Source organism: Ahaetulla prasina, chromosome 12 (genome assembly GCF_028640845.1).
Source record: "Ahaetulla prasina isolate Xishuangbanna chromosome 12, ASM2864084v1, whole genome shotgun sequence".
Classification (NCBI taxonomy): Eukaryota; Metazoa; Chordata; class Lepidosauria; order Squamata; family Colubridae; genus Ahaetulla; species Ahaetulla prasina.
The window spans coordinates 3065265-3086993 of NC_080550.1; the positions used below are offsets into that span (position 1 = coordinate 3065265).

The 21729-nt window shown below is 46.4% G+C and overlaps 1 protein-coding gene across 2 annotated transcripts; it reads left to right on the forward strand.

Annotated features, from left to right (window-relative positions):
* The first annotated feature begins 3656 nt into the window (after nt 1–3656).
* ZDHHC7 (zinc finger DHHC-type palmitoyltransferase 7) lies at nt 3657–21598 on the forward strand. 2 transcript variants are annotated; one of them, XM_058155227.1, is made up of 8 exons: nt 3657–4428; nt 9285–9365; nt 13233–13647; nt 14212–14336; nt 14817–14913; nt 15760–15841; nt 17831–17961; nt 18152–21598. In XM_058155227.1, exons 3-8 carry the CDS (start codon nt 13342–13344, stop codon nt 18329–18331), a joined length of 921 nt encoding a protein of 306 aa, XP_058011210.1. In that variant the 5' UTR covers nt 3657–4428; nt 9285–9365; nt 13233–13341; the 3' UTR covers nt 18332–21598. The 2 variants fall into 2 exon arrangements, with proteins under 2 accessions (XP_058011210.1, XP_058011209.1); XM_058155226.1 differs by having other exon boundaries at nt 3658–4428; nt 13325–13647.
* Nucleotides 21599–21729: the final 131 nt, after the last annotated feature.

Genomic DNA, 21729 nt, shown 5'->3' on the forward strand with positions numbered 1-21729 from the left:
TTTTCACCCTGCCAAGGTGTGACTTGGACGAGGTTCCTCTGCCATTTCGTGGGAGAAGGAAGTGTGCTGCCAAATGAAACAGAGGGAAAAGGAGGGCTGTGCTTATGCCCACCTGGCTCGGGAGAAATTAATTTTTCTTCCGCTCCATCCTGAAATTCAGACAGTTCTTGAGTGTGTTTCAAGTGTCCCACGCTGTAACACGGACACCCTGTCTTTCTGTTCCCCCATTTCCAGTAAGGGAATTTTCGCTTGTCTCCTAACAGGAGCAAGGCTGAGTTTCCAATTTGCAAATTACAGAGCCACGTGAAACCTACTTATTCATAAGAGAAATATTTAACCGTAAATGCCCTTCTTCCCAGCGTCTTTGATTGATTTGCCCCAAAGATTCGCCAACTTGGTGGAGAAAGAGAGAGAAAGAGAGAGAAAAGGGGTGGATGGGAAGCACAACCGTTAATTTTCACTTCTTATTTTCTCCCCGTGCCATAGAAGCCCAATTCTAAAGCAACAGATGTACAGATGTTTGAAAACATCTGGATCCCAGCTGGACTTGCAGCTGGACTCCGTCAGCTGCAGATTGCCAAGTCTTACAAATATTGTCGGAAGGAGGGCCATAAATAAGTTATCCATCCCGAACAGATGACACCGTCCACCCTTGTTCTCCTTTCGCTACCACTTTGGCAAACAGATATTTTGGAAGGTTCCGGATTCCAAGCCCGGCGTAATTTTCCATATTTCATTTCTTTCTTTTAAAAAAAAAAACAAAAAACTCCACAAATGGCACATCTTCGGTCTCAGCTACACCGTGAGGTCTTCCAAAATGTTCTCGCCGTCACAAAACGGGAACGTGTTTTCTTGGCACGGAAAAATCTTCCGTATCCCTAAGGGGGAAATGCAGGAAAAGATTCTGCGGGCATCCTTTTTTTTTTCCTTGAGAAGGTAGCTTTCCAAATGCAGGGAAGAGTTTACGCAGAGCGATAGTTAAAGATATGGGCCCCTAAATTGACCCGTGTGGAACAGTCCACCAAGATGGTTCATTTATGGGCTTGGAATGCGCTTTGGGAGGAAGAAAACTGAAAGAGGATGGCTAGGAAAGATTCCTTTTTCAAAGGTGCTTCCATATTTTAATCAAAGGCTGCTCCCTGGTGGACACAGGCAAACCAATTTAAAGACAGAAAACTGATCTGTGCCTTTCAAAACAAAACAAAACAAAAGTCAGAACTTGTTACAGCAAACGAGTACAGGATTCAACTCTTGTCAGATTTTTTTTCCACAGAAATTTGGGATATTCAGTCCACAGAGAGAGGACACTGTCTTTCGCTAGCATTTATTCATTTTAGAGTAGAGTAGAGTAGAGTAGAGTAGAGTACAGTATAGTAGAGTAGTGTAGAATAGAATAGAATAGAATAGAATAGAATAGAATAGAATAGAATAGAATAGAATAGAATGGAATGGAATGGAATGGAATGGAATGGAATGGAATGGAATGGAATGGAATAGAATAGAATAGAATAGAATAGAATAGAATAGAAGAATAGGAATCGTAGAGTAGAATAGAGTAGAGTAGAGTAGAATAGAATAGAATAGAATAGAATGGAATGGAATGGAATGGAATGGAATGGAATGGAATGGAATGGAATGGAATAGAATAGAATAGAATAGAATAGAATAGAAGAATAGGAATCGTAGAGTAGAATAGAATAGAATAGAATAGAATGGAATGGAATGGAATGGAATGGAATGGAATAGAATAGAATAGAATAGAATAGAATAGAATAGAATAGAATAGAATAGAAGAATAGGAATCGTAGAGTAGAATAGAGTAGAGTAGAATAGAATAGAATGGAATGGAATGGAATGGAATGGAATGGAATGGAATGGAATGGAATGGAATAGAATAGAATAGAAGAATAGGAATCATAGAGTAGAATAGAGTAGAGTAGAGTAGAGTAGAGTAGAGTAGAGTAGAGTAGAATAGAATAGAATAGAATAGAATAGAATGGAATGGAATGGAATGGAATGGAATGGAATGGAGTGGAGTGGAGTGGAGTGGAATGGAATGGAATGGAATGGAATGGAATGGAATGGAATGGAATGGAATGGAATAGAATAGAATAGAATAGAATAGAATAGAATAGAAGAATATGAATTGTAGAGTAGAGTAGAGTAGAGTAGAGTAGAATAGAATAGAATAGAATAGAATAGAATAGAATAGAATAGAATAGAATAGAATAGAATAATAGAGTTGGAAGGGACCTTGGAGGTCTTCTAGTCCACCCCCCTGCTCAGGCAGGAAACCCTATACCACTTCAGACAGATGGTTATCCAACATTTTCTTAAAAACTTCCAGTGTTGGAGCATTCACAACTTCTGCAGGCAAGTCGTTCCACTGATTAATTGTTCTAATCTAACTTGGTTAGCACAAGGTTTATTTCAACCTAGTTGCTGTTGATCAGTGGCTTGTAGCTAAGCAAGTTTGCAGGAGTCATCCTAGCTTCTTTAACAGCCTTGTTTAAAACAAACCACTCCCATTTAAATGGACTAAAAATTGAATGATACATATTTTTTTTGCAAGTCCCTCTGTTTTTGTTGTCCATCAACTGATGGTGGGACCGTTTCGGGTATCTTGAGCATAGAAAGAATAGCTTCTAAAGAAATGTTGTTATCCTATTTTATTTCTCCATTTTGTCTGAAGGAAGTTTTGAACTTTGAAAAGCATTGAAATAAACGTGAAATAAGCTACTGAAATCCCATTGCCGGAGTAGAGTCATAGATTTTGAGGGTGCTTTGCTCTTTTCAAATGTGGCCTGAAATACATATCAGATCTGCATCACCAGAACAACTAGGCACAAGAGCAGTTTTTTTCCCAAACGCCATCACTCTGCTAAACAAATAATTCCCTCAACACTGTCAAACTATTTACCAAATCTGCACTACTATTAATCTTCTCATCGTTCCCATCACCCATTCCTTTCACTTATGACTGTATGACTGTAATCTTGTTGCTTGTATCCTTACGATTTATATTGATATTGTTTCCTGATTGCTTATTTGTACCCTATGACTATCATAAAGTGTTTTTCCTTATGATTCTTGACGAATGCAGCTTTTTTTATGTACACTGAGAGCATATGCACCGAAGACAAATTCCTTGTGTGTCCAATCACACTTGGCCAATAAAAAAATAATTCTATTCTATTCTATTCTACTGATTGCTTATTTAGTATCTTAGGACTAAGTGTTGTATCTTATGATTTATGGTGTATTTTATGACGGTTATGATTATGATTTATCACTTGTTGCTTGTATGTGTGTCCAATCACACTTGGCCAATAAAGAATTTTATTTAGGCTGCGCAAACATGGATGAAATTATTGTTGTTGTTGCAATTGTAATAAGGATAGCCATTGCATTTATTGGCTATCAGTCAACAGCAAAGCACGGCATTGCAGTTAAAGAGAAACCCCGTAACCATAGAGTAGTGAACTAAGTTTGCAGCTTGCAGTGAGAATACAATTGCACGCGGTTCTTTAGTGCGCTGTCTCCCACCGCGGCGTGCTCCGTGCACAACTGTCCTGCGAGGTTGTCCTGGGTTTGCTAAGAAGCATATTATATAATATTATTTCGCAAGCAGGAAGGGTGGCATCACGGATGGATCGGAAGGTCTGCGAGGAAGAACGGAGGCCAAGGCTTTCTGCACATGCCCAGAGGCATTGCAAAAGCGAGGAAAAAGGGAAGGAGGGAGAAGCACCGGCGCCCAGCAGAGTTGCAGAACTGACGAATTGCAGCAACCCTGCCAGGAAGGGCAGGAGAGGCACTGTGCATTCTGCGCAGGCGCGGACCCGGCCGAGGCCGAAGTAGAACATCCTAGAGTTGGAGGCATAAGGAGGCACGCTTACGCAAACGTCACTTCCGATGTCGTTTGACGGTCGCCATTTGCGGAGCAAGGGGGCATGTCAACGCCACTCTTCTTCCTTCTCTCCGGCCAGGGGGTCACGCGCGTTTTATTTCCCACCGCCACCCACTCCGGTCCATCCGCAAAACGAGTGAAGCGGGGAAGCCTTCTGTGGCCCCCCAACCCCCTTCACGAAGTCGTCGCTAATCCCGGATTTTATCGCTCCTCCCTCTATCCCCTTGGGGGAAGAAAAAAAAACAAAACCCTCCCCAGTCCTCTGAACGCATGCGCGGACGTCCCCCGCTGCCCTCCTGAGGGCCGGGCCAAAAGCGCGTGACGGGGCGCATGCGCGGGACGCCGTGCTGCTCCTGGAGCTCGCTCGCCCGCTCGCTCGGCGCTGCCTCCGCGGCGACGGAGCCTCCTCAGCCGGCGGGGCCTGCGGGGACGGACCCCTCCATCCGGGATGGGCCGCGACCGCCGCCATCGTCATCAGCCGGGATCGTGCGAGGCAAAACCCTGAAGGAACCGGGGGCGAGGTGAGTCTGTCAGGGGGCGAGAGGGCGGGGGCATAGCGAGGCTCCGCCCATCTGGACCCGCCCCGTCGGGTGGCCCCGCCCATCCCAGCTGTTCTCTTCCCGTCCTGAGCGGCCCCGCCCCTTTCCAGCCCCCTGCCAGATGCCGCCTCCTCTCTCCTGCCCTGGACCTCACCTCCCGTAATCCCCAGCCGCGGGTGGAGGGGATTATGGGACTTGAGGCTCCTCCCAATTTTGGAAGGGTCAAGTCCCAACATCCCCAGCCATGGGGGGAGGATTATGGGACTTCAGGCCCGTCCCAATTTTGGAAGGATCAAGTCCCAACATCCCCAGCCATGGGGGAGAGGATTATGGGACTTCAGGCCCCTCCCAATTTTGGAAGGATCAAGTCCCATAATCCCCAGCCATGGGGGGAGGATTATGGGACTTGAGGCCCGTCCCAATTTTGGAAGGGTCAAGTCCCATAATCCCCAGCCACGGGGGGAGGATTATGGGACTTGAGGCCCGTCCCAATTTTGGAAGGGTCAAGTCCCATAATCCCCAGCCACGGGGGGAGGATTATGGGATTTGAGGTCCATCCCAATTTTGGAAGGGGGAAAAACTGATGGGAGTTTTCCCAGCTGGGGTTCCAACTCCGGGCAGGTTGGATTTCCACCTCCCATCCCTCGCCTTCCTCTTTGGAATCCTGGATGGGAATGATGGGTATTGGGAGCCCCGTCCTTCTAGGGGACTGTGGCCTCTCAGGATGAGTTTCTGGAGTTTTGGGACGTGGGTGAGTGAGGGGGGGGGGTTTCCCCATCTCTCACAATAGGACATAGAATAACATTCTATGGGAACGGTCATCTTAGTCCAACCCCGAGACAGACCCGAGACTTTTTTCATCAGGCTTATCTGACCTGCTTCATTCGAGGCAGGATTCCCCCGTTTTGCTCAGGGACCTTGGCAGCTTCAGCTCCCCAAAATCCAGTTATTTCCAGCTGTAAATCTTAGATAGAAGTCCATCCAAAGCTCTTAGCGGTGATACTTCTAGAGAATAATGTGAAACTGATTGTCTTGAGCTAGTTCAGGACGTTAGTGTAACTCCTAGAGTCCTAGATTATGATCCTTTTTTTAACTAGAATGCTTTCTTAGGTCGTGGGAAAATCTAGCATTAGCTTCTGGGGTTTGTGTGGGTTTTTTTAGTTTTCTTTTTCCTTTTAGAAGTAAAAAAAGCGAACTGACACTGAGACATTTTGCAGGCAAAGTGTCGTCTGATACTGCATTAGAGCATGCCTCCCAAGTACGTTCAGAAAGTGACACACAATAGAATGGGTAGGCTTTCTCGTCGCCTGACAAAACCTTAAATTATTTCTATCCTTTTTTTTATCCCCCCCACCATGTAATAATTGGCTGCTGTACAATTATTACAAAAACACCACTAACTGGATGACTCTAAAAGACGCTGGAGGTCATTAGTGGAGATCCTGCCTCAATAAGCGTCAAATAATTGAATGAAAGAGATGTCTGACCCATCAGCTGACTTCAGTAGTCGGTCATCTGCATATCAATTTTGGCCAGTAGATCCAGCAGCCAAAGGATGAATTGCAAAACTTTTGAGAGCAGATCAAAATTGATGCCCCTGGGGAGAAATTAAAGACTGCTAAACGGAAGGTTAAAAAAACAGATTATAATGTTCACTTGGGTCTGAAGAAGAACGAGGAGAGAGGAAAATAACGTGGACAATCAAGTGTTATAGCTTAAAAAAAAAAGAGTTATATTACGGATGTCATCAGCAAAACGTAAAATGTACCATGGTTTGCCCGGGTGTTTAGTTTTTACTTTGTCTCATTGCTGATCAGTTGCTAGCAGGATGAAAACGTGACTCCTGTTTGTCCTAAATCTCCAGTCCACATCAACAGAATGACAGCGTTGGAAGGGACCTCGGAGGCCTTCCAACCCCCTGCTTGAGCAGGAATCCCTCTAACCATTTCAGACAAACGGTTGTCTGGTCTCCTCTTAAAAACCTCCAGTGATGGAGCACCCACAACCTCTGGAGGCAACACACGTGGTAAACACACGGGAGGATTAAACAAGTGTATGTTTTGTTGAGTGTTATAGTAGCTCAGGAGGACTGCTTTCCTTTTCCTTTCCATGGACACGTAACACAGGTGTTATATTTCTGCATAAAACGTGTGTTTCACTGCAGAAAGGAAAAATAATCCTTCTGCAAAATACTACAAAATATACTGTACATTCACTTGATCTTCCCACGTGTGAGCGGTGAAGTTGGTCGCCAGTTTCAAAGGTTTGGCTCCAGATTCACACTGACGTCTCCGCCCTGTTCTTGATGTGCTTCTGGACTTGACCTCTGGCCTTCTCTCCCTCCTTCAGACAAGAGCAGTTACCTTGCCTGCTCTGCTCACAGAGAGCTAGAGAGATCTCTGTGACATCAGAACTTCACAAGGCCCTGCTGATGAGAACGCCTGTGGTCCTGGGCCAGATCCTAGATCTGGAGAGCAGGAGCCCAACTGCCAGAATGTAACGCCCCCTCCCACCCACCCACCCACCCACCTGCCATGCCCCATGATGTGGTTAGGGCAGGCCTTGAGCGGCCTGCAAATCTTTCCGTCCCCTTTCCATCTGCACGCCTAGAATATCCTCCGAATTTGCCAGACAGAAGAGGACTGGCTCAAGCAGCCGATCGTAGGTATGTTGCAACTCGGAAACACCAAAAGGAAAAAAAAAAAAAAGCAGAAGGTAGCTTTAAGGCAGAGGGTAGGTTTTGCTTCAGTCACAGCTGGTCCTCTCGCAGCCCTGGAAAAATATGTAACTTTAGGATGGCTTGGAATATTCAGTTACAGGCAAGTTCACCGTGAAGCGGGGAGCCGGAGCAACTGCGACCTTGAACGTGCAATACTTGGAATAAATAATCAAGAGGAGGTTTTAATTGGGCGCTTAGAAGCCGGCTGAGCCTCCTGCAGCTGCTGCTTTTCCTGGACAATGAAAGGCCGGCTGGGTTGGTTGGTTCCCTCCAAGACAGGGTATGTCAACTCAAAGGAGCATCCGTTTCCCCCCCACCCCACCCCCCAAAAAATCTTTGAAACGGTATCTGGATGGTGGACGACAATTTTGCATTGTTGGGGTGGATGTTTGTTCCCAGGACCCTTGGAATCGGTGGATTTTTATATTCTTATTTCTATATAAAATACATATTTTAGGTGGACGGTCTTTTCTTTCCCCTTGTCCTTTCCTTCCCCGCTTTTTGCTTACCACTAGAGTCGGTTGAATTATCCGAAGGCCCGGCTTGGCTTGATTCTGGGAAAGTCCCTGCTCTCAAGTGGATCATCAGATCATTTACCAGACGCCCGAAGTTACTTCACATTCTGTACTTCTGAATTATTCACTCTTGTTGACGTTATCGCCGTGCCGTTGAGTTTGTTTGCATTCTGGGCTGTTGAGAGATAGATCAACAGAGTTATTTGGGGTGGGGTGGGGGAGAAGCATTTTGCCTTTCCGCTCATTATAATTTTGCTTTTCATTAGCAATTTCTCTCGGATTTGCTGGCGTCCTTTTGCATGTAGACCCTGGTAGTTTGGCTATGTAACGGCTACTGCGTTCCCCTGCTTTTTAAGTTGCTTTAGGTTTTCCCGTTTAAAATAAAAGTAAATCACATTAAAAAGATTAAGTGCAAGGATCGATATACCAGAGCCCATCGCTATCCTCTAAAGCAGGGGTCTGCAACCTTGGCAAGTTTAAGACTTGTGAATTCTGAGAGTTGAAGTCCACCAGTCTTAAACTTGCCAAGGTTGGAGACCCTTGCTCTACAGCAGGGGCCCTCAAACTGTGAGCCACAGCCCACTACTGGGCCACAGCTTATTTGCCACCGGGCTGTGTGAGTGGTGGGCTGCCTGCCCCTCACACAAAACCATCCCCTCTTTCTTCTCTACCCCCCACCCCCAGTCCACGCCAGGCCACCAACCCAGAAACATTGGGGAACACTGCTCTAAAAGTATCCAAAGAGGAATAATAAAATGGTAAAAAAAATAAACGCTAAAATAACTTAGAAGTGAAATTATTTTGCAGTTTAGTTAGAAAGATGGGAAATGAAATAATAGCAGAGCAGCTAAAACTGAACAGAAGCGGTGACTGACGAAGTAACTTCTGGAGTGGGGTGGCGGGGAATGACCACAAATGGAAAGAAATATCTAACCTTAGTTACCCAGGAAAAGAATGTATTTCATACTGTAGAACAGAAACTTGGTCCTTTAGGGACCCAAGTCCCAAGCCTTTAAAAACCCAACTTCAGCTGGTTGAATAATACCTGAAATAGAAGTTTTTAAACCCTGACAAAAAAAATGGTTCCGAAGTCATCCTGGTTACCTTCTTTTGCATCCGTTGCAAGTTTCAAGCAGCCCCCCCCCCCCGGGAGCATTCTGCCTTCCAGATGGGTCATAACCTTCTGGAATATGGCAACAGCCTTGCAAACAGCTGGCCAGCAAGAGAGCAGGGCAGATGGCCTGAATTTGACACTTCCCGAAAACAGCTGGTGGCGGATAACCCTGCCCATTAACCATTATCTCCCTTCTTCTGAAGAATCAGAAGCCTCTCGCTGTGACACCCCAGCCCCCTCTCTCTCTCTTTCTCTCTCTCTCTCTCTCTCTCTCCTTTTCCCTTAGAGATTTCAGGATTCAATCCAGTGAAAGGGAAATGTTTGAACTTGACAAGTGAGCCCAGAGGTCAAAAGTGCTTCTCCAGGGAGCACCTGCTGTCAACGCCCAGCAGATGTTCTGCGCTTACTTTCCAGGTGATGCTTCACTTGGGTTTTCTCTCGGGTTTCTTCTGATTGTGACCAACGCGCGCTTCTATTTATGCTCGGACAGGTCACACCCGATATGACCGCGTGTGCATCGTAGAAGCCCAAAGAAACAGCAAGATGTCCGACTAACCGTTGTCCCTAACAGGTATGTATCATTTTTCCTCCCCCCCCCCCCGCCTTTAAAAACACCTGCACGCACCAACCTCCACGCCGCTTACCCAGCTTCCCGTTCACAAAGCTTAGTAGGCTACAAAGGATCGTAGGCGGAGGCAAAAGAGCAGAGCAAAACTCGTGAAGTTTGTAAACTGGCCTCCACTGTTCGATTAGAAAGCCATGAATTTAGGGAAGTGAGATTGATGGATCACGTTTCAAACGGGAAGCACCACTAGGGTTCGTGGCCAGTTGCTGCACACACATGACTAGGCTATTTTCATTTTAAATTGCAGTTTCTTTTGTGTGGGGGATGTATTTTCATCAAGAGTTCACGTTATTCATAGGTTGAGTATTTGACGGGCATTTTTCTTGAGCTTTTGGTCCGGTTAATATTTTAAATTGCCATTGACTTTCCTCTCATCGGTTTCCCATGTGTAGTTATTGCCTTTCTGCAGCGAATGCAAAACCTGTTTATTTGATATTCTCGTGACTGGGAAATCTAGATTTGACATCCCAAGTTAAAAGCGTTTTTCATCTGCCATCCTCCTCCAAGATCAAACTCTCTTTGGTCTTGGCTAAGAGGATGCTGGCTAAGATACATACACAAACTGCAATGCAGTATGCTTGAAGGGCACCAGGTTGGAGAAAAGGAATACAGGCAATTTTATAAAGCTGCAAAACAGTCGAGCCCTGTCTAAAATATTTGTGGTTTGAAAGAGATCCTTTTTATGCGAAGGCTCTGTGCATCAGCGTGAGGTTGGAGTGATTTCTCCCCACCCCCCAGGCTAATGTTTGATCACATTTTTGGGGGTTTTCAACAAGTCAACCTCCTTTATGCTGTCTTCCCCTCCCCCCTGGCTACAGCCAGTCCTTTAACTTAAAAAGCAAAACCAGGTTTTTGCTGAAGAATTGCTCCGTGGGTTAAGATCTGAACCCTGTGCCAAAAATGAAGCTTGTTGTTTCCCTCATCTGGGTTGTGGTTGTTGTTTAAATCTTAACAGTAATCAAGTCATGCTTAGGATGTGTGGATGACTTGATTATTTTCCAAAGGCAAGATTAGAATCTTGTGCTGCTGCAGAATGCCATTTGTCAGCTGGATTCCTAAGGGATCGTAAGCATTTGGGTGGTTCTGAGTGGATCCTGATTCCTTCACCGGTATCAGTGAAAGGAGAATCTGCTACAGACCAGAGCCAGTTCAGGGTAGTTGGTGCAGGCATCAGGCGAGAAAGCTGGAGACTGTGTGAGTTCTAGTTCTGCCTTAGGTGCCAAATCTCCTGGCTCGGCTTGGGCCAGTCCCTCAATCTTAGCCCTAGGAAGGAGGCAATGGCAAACTGCTTTTGAAAAACCTCACCAGGAAATGTGCAGGGACTTGTCCAGACAGTCTCTTGAGTATCTTGAAAAGAAGAAGAGAAAATAATTAAGGGGTAATTACTATCATCAGAGGGACTCAGTGGCTAAGACGCTGAGCTTGTCGATTGAAAGGTCGGCAGTTCAGCAGTTCAAATCCCTAGTGCCGCCTTACGGGGTGAGCTTCCGTTCCTTGTCCCAGCTTCTGCCACCCTAGCAGTTTGAAAGCAGGTAAAAAAGGCAAGTAGAAAAATAGGGACCACCTTTGGTGGGAAGGGAACAGCATTCTGTGTGCCTCTGGCATTGAGTCATGCAGGCCACATGACCATGGAGACGTCTTTGGACAGCGCTGGTTCTTTGGCTTTGAAACAGAATGAGCTCTGCCTCCTAGAGTCGGGGATGACTAGCACATATGTGTAAGGGGAACCTTTACTTTTGCTTTACTATCATCAGGTTAAGGCTGGACGTCTTCACAGGACCTTTGTCCCTGTTAGTAACAACAGTGAGGAAAAGGAAATAAGATCAAACCCGCCTTCCTTCTGTCCTCATCTTGTTGAGTTTGCCTGGCCCAGGAATCCTGCCTTGATGAATGATAAATCAAGGATAATTACACCTTGGTCAACGCGCCTCTAAATCTGTGTTCATGGGTGCTGATTTGTAAAGAGAAGGAAGCCGCCATTTGTGGGGAAACTGAGAAGCATCTGCTCGGATATCAGCAAATCAATCGCAGGCTTTCAGCGCTGCTCTTCACCATCGACCGTAATAGCACCGAATCAATAGGGATTTTAGGATGAAAAAGGTCTCTAGGATTTCTTGCCATTCCCGGCATTTGAGAGACTTAGCACTGCAGCTGTTCCTCATCCTTTGATTTTCCGTCCGAATCGTGGGGGGGGGCTCCCTGGGAACTCCTCCCTTTCCCAAGCGAGCCATGATTTAATGAGTCCGTTTGTGGCTTCACGAAGCTCCTTAGCACATCACTCAAGACACCAAATGGGGTTTAGCAAATGTTCCCCAGAAGTCTTCCTTGGCGCAAGGAAAAGAGAAGGAGGGCCAGGCAAAAGAGGATGGATCCAAAGCAGAACTTTTCATCCCCACAGAGGCTGAATTTTCAAAAAAAAAAAAAAAAATCCCAGGTTTAATTCCTACATGAAAATAACAAATTGAAAGGGCCATCTCATTTAGTACAGCTAAAGGTGTTCAAACTTTCTGCAAGAACAGCATTAAACCACTGAAGTCCAACGATTGGTCTGTCAAGAAGGAGGTGGATTTCATGAGCCTCCTCTTGTAAGGCTTCTCCCCCAAGATTTACACTTGAGAAGCCAGTACAAAAGAGCTGCCAGAAACGAAAGCAGTGTGAAAAGAGGGGAAGATTTTAATTTTGTGGGGTCCTTGGCGCTCTCTGAGCTTGGTTGGTCAGTGATGATGTTACCTAGTTTGAGTAAGGAAATGTCTGCAAGAAAACAATCAAGCATCAAGGGTACCACAATCTCCTCCTCCTCCTGCCCTCTGTCCCTTCTTGCACTGATTACCATATTTTTCGGAGTATAAGACGCACTGGAGTATAAGACGCAGCTTAGTTTTTAGGGAGGAAAATGGGGGTGGGGGAAATCTGTCTACCAGGTATTCATCTGGCTAGTGTCCTTAGTCTGGTCAGCTTCAGCACATTAGTTTGCTGGTTTTTTATCCCCTGCTTGGGGATAAAAAACAGCTTCTAAGGCACAGCTGAGAGGAAGCAGCAATAAGAAAAGCAGGCAAAGCACGGGGAGAGCGGGGAGATTGCTTCTCTCGCTAGCGCCTCAGTGCCTTGTTAGGGCTGGGGAAAAAAAAGCTTCTAAAGAACAGCTGAGAGTCGGAGCAAAGCATGGAGATCGCTTCACTCTCTAGCGCCTCGTAAAAGCACAACGGAGAGTCCAGGGAGCAGGCAAACCAGGGAGCAGGCAAAGCTAGGAAGATCGCTTCACTCACTAGTGCTTTGTTAGGGCTGAATAAAAGCTTCGAAAAAGCTACATTCGGAGTATGACACAGCCAAATTTTCAGCCTCTTAGGGGGGAGAAAGGTGTGTCTTAATGTCTGAAAAATATGGTATGTTATTTAATTGGGCAAGGAAACATCTGCAAGAAAGCAGCTAAGCTCAGCGAACACCAAGGACCCCACAATCATCTCGTCTTCTTTTCTTCCTCCTCCTCCTCCTCCTCCTCCAAACCTCCCTCCCTTCTAGCACTGATTATGTTATTTAATTGGGTAAGGAAACAATTGCGAGAAAAGAGGCAAGCTCAGAGAACACCAGAGACCCCTCGTTTCAACTCTGAGCTCCAAGCAGTGCTTTAGTTTTATTTGTATTTCAACAGCTGACTTGAGGACTTCTAGGAGTTCTTCTAGGCAGCCAACATAATGTAGGGAAAAAACCCTGATTGACCCGTAGGATCTTAAATATTTGGCCCTCTGTTGAGGTCAACCTTGGATACATCGATTGTACCTTCCTATGGTGTTTGACTTGCCTCTTTTAAATTAGAACAGGATGGGCTGTTCGCCACCCCTTGACAACAAAATACGTGCCGTCTAGGAGCCTCGGTGCACAGCTGCTGGCTGGTTATTTTCCCACAGGGCCAGTCTGGAAAACCATGCAGTCATCCGGGCACAGGTTGCGTGAAGTTGAACACCATCCACTTCTTGCCGAGAACGACTGCTATGATTCGTCGTCATCCGAGTGCGATGCGGGAGATCGCCTTTGGTTCATCCGCGACAGCTGCGGGATGGTCTGCGCGGTGATGACCTGGCTTCTGGTGGTCTACGCTGACTTCGTGGTCACCTTTGTCATGCTGCTGCCTTCCAAAGACTTCTGGTACTCCCTGGTCAATGGAGTCCTCTTCAACGGCTTGGCTGTGCTGGCGTTGTCTTCTCACCTAAGAACCATGCTAACGGATCCAGTGAGTATGGAGACCAACAGTTTTGGATGCCACGCGGAGGAATCTTTCTTGACCACGTGGAGTCACACTTCCTATAATCCCACAGGTCTAGGACAAGTCGCCGCAGCCAACTCCCCATGGCCAACTCACCAGGGGACAGTTTGCTATGACCAACTCACCACGGAACAAAAGTTACATAATATTGAAGAAATGGTGGAATAGGATCATTAAAGGAAGGATGCAAAAGGAGGGACAAAATGAAATCTGAATGAAAAAAGATTACAATATTTTTAAACTTATTTTAAATAAATATATTCGTTGAATTGTCCTCTGGTAGGTTGGCGAAGGCAAGCTGGCCAACGCAAGTTGCCCATGGTGAGTTGGCCATGGTGAATTGGCCACGGTGAGTTGGCTGTAGTAAATTGGCTGGGGTGAGTTGTCCCATTCCGAATCCCACAGCCAGTGCAGCCTTGGGGATTTTGGGAACTGAAGGACGGGTTATTTGGGGAATATGCGATCGAGGAGTTCACTGTAAATAAGTAGCCTTCTCCTGAATCGCTGAGTTCTGTCTTTCTGGCTTTTTAGGGTGCTGTCCCCAAAGGAAATGCTACAAAAGAATACATGGAGAGTTTGCAGCTGAAACCAGGGGAGGTCATCTACAAGTGCCCCAAATGTTGCAGCGTGAAGCCAGAACGTGCCCATCACTGCAGGTATCTTGTCACGCTGCCCTTGATTTGCTCTGAAACCAGCATATAATACATAACTTGAGGATCTTGTGGCGCAGTGGTTAGAGTGCAGTACTGCAGGCTGCTGCTGCTGCTGACTGCCGGCTGTCTGCAATCTGGCAGTTCGAATCTCACCAGGCTCAAGGTTGACTCAGCCTTCCGTCCTTCCAAGGTGGGTAAAATGAGGACCCAGAATGTTGGGGGCAAGAAATACCCTGATATGATACAGACCTGATCTATTTTCCAGCGTTTCTCCTAGAGGGAAATGAGCGGTTCAGAAATACAAAATATAAATTAATAAAGTTCCTAAAAGAGGAAATAGATCTGGCTTGTTTGCTGTATGCAAATACCTTGGATTTTCAAAGAAATGGGTCCTTTGCTGGGTTCTATACTTTCGATTCCAAAATACACATAACGGGGTTGTTTTTTTCCCCCTCACTTGTTTTTCCTTTTAAATCCCATCAGTATTTGCAAACGATGCATTCGGAAGATGGATCATCACTGTCCGTGGGTAAACAACTGCGTAGGGGAAAGGAACCAGAGGTTTTTTGTGCTTTTTACTGTGAGTAGACATTGTGATTTCGTTTGCCGCAGATCAGGGGGAAAGCGGGAGGAAGGTTAGCGAAACGTTTAAAAATTGCGAGTCAGAACATGGGTGGTGTTTCGGTGCCTGCCTTGTGAAATGTTATCTGTTCTATCTCTCTGCCCTTTTGGCTTTTTCTCAGATGGGTCAGAAATGGAGGCTGAGCTTTTTTCGTTTTGCTGTTTGAACTTGGGTCCAGGGAGGGGTGGCATCTTCTGGTTCTATTTTATTTTTGATAGGCATAGTTTTTGCATGTAAGTTTTGCTTTGAGCTGCCTCAAATCATTGTGGAATCGGGCAGCTTCCCAAATGGAGAAAGTAAATCGGGGGTGTCAAAGTCAAGGCCTGTGGGGTGCTTAGATCTGGCCCGTGAGACTGCCCCGGTCCGCAGTGCCTCTGCCAGCAAAAACAGAGCTTGGGAAGGCTGCACGCAGCCCACCTGGGATCCGTTTTTGGCCGCAACGGTCTCCTGCAGCCCTCTGCCAGCAAAACGGAGCTCGGGGTGGCCACGCGCACACATGCAGGCTCTGTTTTCACTGGCAGCAGGCTGCAGGAGGCCGTTGCAGCCGAAAACGGAGCCTCAACGAGTGATGTCGAGCTGGACACACCCACACCCACCTCGGCCACGCCCACCCACAGCCACGCCCACCTACCCACCCACACACCCCAAGGTCAAACACAACCCTGAAGCGGCCCTTAATGAAATCGAGTTTGACATCCCTGAAATAAAGGAAGGTAGATGAGAAATAAAGGAAGGAGACAACGCGGTCGCGTTGAAGACGTGCCTTCCGAAGATTGATTGCCTGCATCTTCCTTTCTTTTCCAGATGTACATAGCTCTGATTTCAGCTCATGCCCTCGTCCTCTGTGGGTTTCAGTTCTTTTCCTGCGTCCGAGATCAATGGATTGGTAAGCGAGCACATGGCCTTTGACTGATTTATTTTAAGCACGCCTAAATCGCTTCATCTAGTGTAGCGATTCAGGTGCCGCCAGGCCGTAAAGGAACCGCGGCGCAAATCTGAAACCGTGGAAGGATTTTAAGCAGCCCTTTACAAAAGCAAGCGGTAGCATCCGTCAATAAAAAGCAGGGGAAACTACACCAGAATGATTAAAGCTGTACCAAGGCCAAATCATGCCTTACAAAGAGAAATAATTCTGAAACAAATAAATAAAATTCGGGGTCTAATGCGATTAAATAAGAGACCTCCTCACTCTGCTGGACAAGGTTTTTCGGAAGAGCCGTTGTCTTTTTTCCAGAGCTGGAGTAGTTTTGGAAAATGGATCTTAAGGCAAGAAATTTTAAGGGAGTTAGATTTTCAAGGGGGTAGATCACCTTTTGAAAATCTGGATACTCAATGGTTGAGAAGCCTGAAAATCAAAAATCAAAAATCGGCCGTTGAGTGTTCAAACGATGGGAGTCTTGTTCAAACGATGGGAGTCTTGGGAGATATCCACATTATTTTGCTTCCTGAAGAAAAAAAACTGCTTGGCGCGTTTCCAAAAGAGCATTTTGTTTGAGTGCTCGGGTGACATCTTCCAACCGGCCGATGTTTTTGAAAGTTTTGTTTTCAAAATAATTGCCTTTTTGAATTATGCATGGGACCGCAGCGTGGGCGATGCTTAGATCGTGCTGCGGGAGACAACACAACCTATCCGTGTTACATTTTGCTGTGTATGCGTGCGCACATGTGGCGCTGGAATTCCAAGGGTTTGCCCCCCCCCATCCCATTCAACATGATGGTCAGAGATGGCCAGCCTGCTTTCTCAGATATTTTGCTGGGGCAGCCATGAAAATATAATTCCTCAAATTCCATCTCAGCAGATGGCTGGCCTTGTCTCGCCTTAGGAATTAGCTGGGTCAGGCATGATTATTAGTTGGATAGGAAGCCACTAACAAATCCTAGGCTGTAAGGTTAGATTAGGACAATGTTTCTCAACCATGTCAGCTTGAAAACAAGTGGACTTCAACTCCCAGAATCCCCCTGGCTGGAGAACACTGGGAGTTGCCAATATTCCAAGTTGCCACGGTTGAGAAAGACTTGATTAGGAAGTCAAAAATGCTTCCTGAAGTTTTCAGGAGTGCACCTTAAATTGAAGGAAGTTTTTGAAGCCCTAAAATAGGAATGTCACCCTCCCAGACCAGTAGGAATCTCCTAAACTGGTCAACATATGTAATATATTTCCATTCTCTTTGACTCTCCATTCAACATGCCTGTCCTTCCAGTATATTGTACAATGTTTTGGGGCCTTCTATAAATGCAGTCTTCTGTATTTGCTTCCAATGATTTGCAACTCAGTTTTGAATTCTACCTCATAGTTCCCTTTTATTCGGACTGGGTAATTATTCGAAAAAGACTCGTGAATGTGGTTGTTCTGAATTGAAACTTAATTTTCCTTCCCCCTCTCCTTCCTTCCTTCCTTCCTTCCTTCCTTCCTTCCTCTCTCTCTCCTTCCTTCCTTCCTTCCTCCGTCTCTCTCTCCTTCCTTTCTTCCTCTTCTCCTTCCTCTCTCTCTCCTTCCTTTTCCCCCATTTTCCTTCCTTCCTCTCTCCCCTCTCTCCTTTCTTCCTTCTTCCTCTCCCTCTCCTACCTTCCTTCCTTCCTCTCTCTCCTCTTCCTTCTTTCCTCCCTCTCTCTCTCCTTCCTTTCTTCCTCCTCTCCTTCCTCTCTCTCTCCTTCCTTCCCATTTTCCTTCCTTCCTCTCCCCCCTCTCTCTCCTTTCTTCCTTCCTTCCTCCCTCTCTCTCCTTCCTTCCTTCCTCCTTTCCTTCCTCTCTCTCTCCTTCCTTCCTCCCCATTTTCCTTCCTTCCTCTCCCCCCTCTCTCTCCTTTCTTCCTTCTTCCTCTCCTTCCTTCCTTCCTTCCTTCCTTCCTTCCTTCCTTCCTTCCTTCCTTCCCAGAATGCAGTAACTTCTCCCCACCCGTGACGGTTATCCTGCTGATCTTCTTGTGCCTTGAAGGGTTTCTGTTTCTGACGTTCACTGCTGTGATGTTCGGCACCCAGATCCATTCGATATGCAACGATGAAACGGTAAGCCATTCCCCACCCCCTCCCCCAACGTCACCCCCACCCTCCGTTGCAATTTGGACCTGCCTTGCTCACAGCCTCCTCTCCCCCTCCACTCCACTCCAGCTGAGACCTTGAATCTCGGCTCACCCCCACCCCCATCCCCACCCCCCAAGTTCGCAGAGTTTCACCCAAGGCCCCCATTAACTTGCAGGAGATCGAAAGGCTGAAGAGCGAGAAGCCCACGTGGGAACGGAGGCTGTGCTGGGAAGGGATGAAGTCGGTCTTTGGGGGACAGCCGTCTCTGCTGTGGATAAACCCTTTCGCTGGATTCCGAATCCGGAGACTCCTGTTGATGAGGGCAAAGAAAGGAGCGCCTGAATTTTCTGTCTGACCTGCCCAATCATGCTGAAACCCACACGAGGCGTTCGTTGTATTTATTGGGGGGCGGGGCGGGGGCGAGGCGGGAAAAAGCCGCAACCTGGGGCCAGTGGACTTTTAACAAACCTACCGAACAAACATTTTGCTTGTAGCAAGCAGAGTTTTTATACCTTTATAACCTCCGACGTCTCGCTCTCGGAACGCGGAATGTGGCCACGCCTGTCTTTCGTTGAGCAGAACGAACCAAACGCCATGGGGAAAGGGACAGTTAACGCCGAGGAAGTCCAAATAGCACCTCCACTGCGGTTACGTGATTTTGGAGGAACTGCATAGGCCTTTTTTTTTTTTTTTTTTTTTTTTGCGCCAGATCTCTTCGTTAGGAGTCAGTGGGGTTTCCTCTTTTTTTCCCCCTTTGATTTCTCCTCTTTTGAAAAGACTGTTCCTGGAGCCACCGTTGTCAATCACGAGATGCCGTTGTCAATCAAGAGACGCCGTTGTCAATCATGAGACGCCGTTGTCACCCACAGGACATGCTGGAAACGGCTAGCCGAACTCAATCTCCGAAACGAGATGTTTCGGGATCGTGTCTGGGCGCCATGGTGTCCCTTTTTCTCTTGGTGCCCCGACAAGTCTTGCGATCTGTGTTAGGGTGGGTGAATAGCTCACACGGCTTCTGATTTTCCCACTAGAGGACCCAAAGCTTGCACAGGGTGAGGTTTCCAATTTCCTCACCTCACCGGATCATTCCATTTTAGGTTCAGTTCAGTGCTAAATAGGAAGCAACCATACGGACAAGTATGTTTTATTGTCCTCCGTTTAAGGGAAGTCCTTCTCTGCTATTTGAGGAGGTCGAGAATGAATTTTAAAGGAAAGCAACGGAAGTCGAAACCTCTCAGTCAGCAAACTCTCCGTTGTCTCTTTCATGTCACTGCACCGGGTCGTCGTCAAATAGGCTGGCAGGTTTTTCAAAATGTCCTCCCCACCCTCACCCCCACCCCTCCCCCGGGCACTGGAAGTGGTGCTAGGGACTCAGGAAACTGGTCATTGGAAAGGAAGTCTCTTCTGAAGCTCAGCAGAAGTTAGTCTGGAAGGTCATCCATCAGATGTTCCTCAAGCCAGTCCATTTGTTTTTGAAAAAGCTGCCTTAGATCCCAAGACTACAGGTAGCCCTTGACTTAACATTTGTTTAGTGACCCTAGGCTGGCTGGGGAATTCTAGGAAGTTGAACTCCAGGTGTCTTAAAAGTGGCCGAGGTTGAGATACATTGTAAGAAAGGAAGTTCCTTAAGAGGTTGAAAAATGCTACAATTAAGGAAATACCCACGAAAGACAGGTGGGCATTTAATTCCACATAGGATTCAGATCGATCATGAAATTCCACTTGTTTCCTAATGGTAATTATGCTTAAATTTTGCTTAAAAGTAAAAAAAAGAGAGAGAGAGATCACGCCCCCCCCCCCCGTGCAGCCTCCTTGTAACCAGAAGATTCAGTACAACTCTTGAGTATGTATGTGTATCCTGATTTTTTTTATATAAAAAAAAACCTAGCTTCTTAACTCTAATAGGGATGAGTTCTTTTTGTTCTGTATTGGCATCGCATGCTTCTACCCCCTTAGCTGGGCATCTACAGAGGGCAGCAGGAGGATACCTGCGTGATGAAGGTGTCGCACGAATGTTGGCGCTTAATGTGCTTGTATATCCGAGGTTGAGATACAAGTTCACCAGAACTGCATTTGCACAACAAGACGTATGGATTAAGGAGGGCTTGGGGTGGACAACCCCGAATCCATGGTTGACCTCTCAGAGAAGATTTTGACTTGAGTGAAGTTCTCTGGGTGTAGATGAAGCATTTGAGGGGCAGCATGGTGGCTCAGCAGTCAAAGACGCTGGGCTACTAAGCTGGAAAGTTGGGAGCCCCGGTTTGAGACCCGAGTGCCACATGATGGGGTGAGCTCCTGTCCTCATTCCAGCTCCTGCCAACCTAGCAGTTCGAAAGCATGCGAGTAGATAAATAGGTACCACTTCGGTGGGAAGGAAACAGCGCTCCGTGATGTCATGTTGGCCACACGACCGCGGAAATGTCTTCAGACAGCACTGACTCAATGGCCTTGAAACGGAGATGAGACATGAGAAACCGCCCATAGAGTCAGCAACAACTAGTGGGCTAAGGTTCTGCAGGAACCCCTTTTTAACCTTAGACAGAGGTATGTGTAACGGGCTTAGACCCACATTGTCATCTTGAGTTGAAGGCCGTAGAGAGTGAGCCTTCAGACAAAGGTAGCTGGCATTGGTTCCTATCACTCGTATTGGATCTCTGTTCTTGTGGATGACCCTCGCCTGAAATCCAGTCTTCTCATTCGCCCATGGATTTTGGCAAGACCAACCTTTGGCTCACCTCGCTGCTTGTTGTATAGTGCCTTACCTTTTTGTGAGTTGGGTTGCATGTTTATAAGAGGTGTCCATAGAGAGTGCTGTTAATGTACGAGCCTTTGCTAACATCCTTCCTGGGGCATGTCAGCATTTAAAAATACTACAGAAATGACAGAACGGAGGTGAGGAAGAAAAGAGGCACAACCACAGGTGTGTCCTTCGGTATGTTTTCAAGGACGATGTAGGTGTTTCTCCTTTTGCAAGCCAAATCTCGTGCTGCTTCTCCTTTCTGAGAGAACTTGGTCTACCAGTATGTCCACCATGGTGTTAAGGTGGGCGCCAATCCTCCCGTTCAGGCTAATAAGCCTATAAAGATATCCATGTATATTTTCCCTGATGTTCGGTTGGTACTGCCTGCCATTTTTAACGTCTGCCATGCAGAAGAAATATTGCCCGTTGCAAGTGACCAGGGCCTTAGTTAGGGGTAAGATAATTTAACATTTACAGAATCCGGCCAAGAAGTGCTTGGTACATCTTAGCAAACTCTTCTCGGTCATACAAACACAATGTAGGCAGTTCAGTCTTAGTTTGAAGTTAATCCTGGAGGGAAACCGCCAATGGAAGAAAATGCAACACAAGATAGGAGGGGTGGGGGAAAAAAGGAGCCAGCTCAAGATCAGTTGCGGTTTCATTTCTGTCATTTGAGAATTAGGAATATCGACTTTTAAGGACCTCACTCATATATAGGCCGCCTCTGGAGATCATGTTTTAAACAGCTGATTATGTCTCTGGTTTAGCAAATATGTGTGAGCAATGGATGGAAACGAAGTTCCTTGGTTTTCAGATCCTCGTTCTGTTGTAATTTTTTTTTTTTTTTTACAAAAATGTGGAATAAAGTTAACTGATTGAAGCTTTGTTGACTAGCATCAGGCAAATGGCAGCTTTGATTTACTTTATGGGTTTGGAGACATTGCTCCAAGGGAAGAGGGCACAAAGTCCCCAGGTTCATACTTGTCTGTCTCTGACCAGAAAACCATTGATGG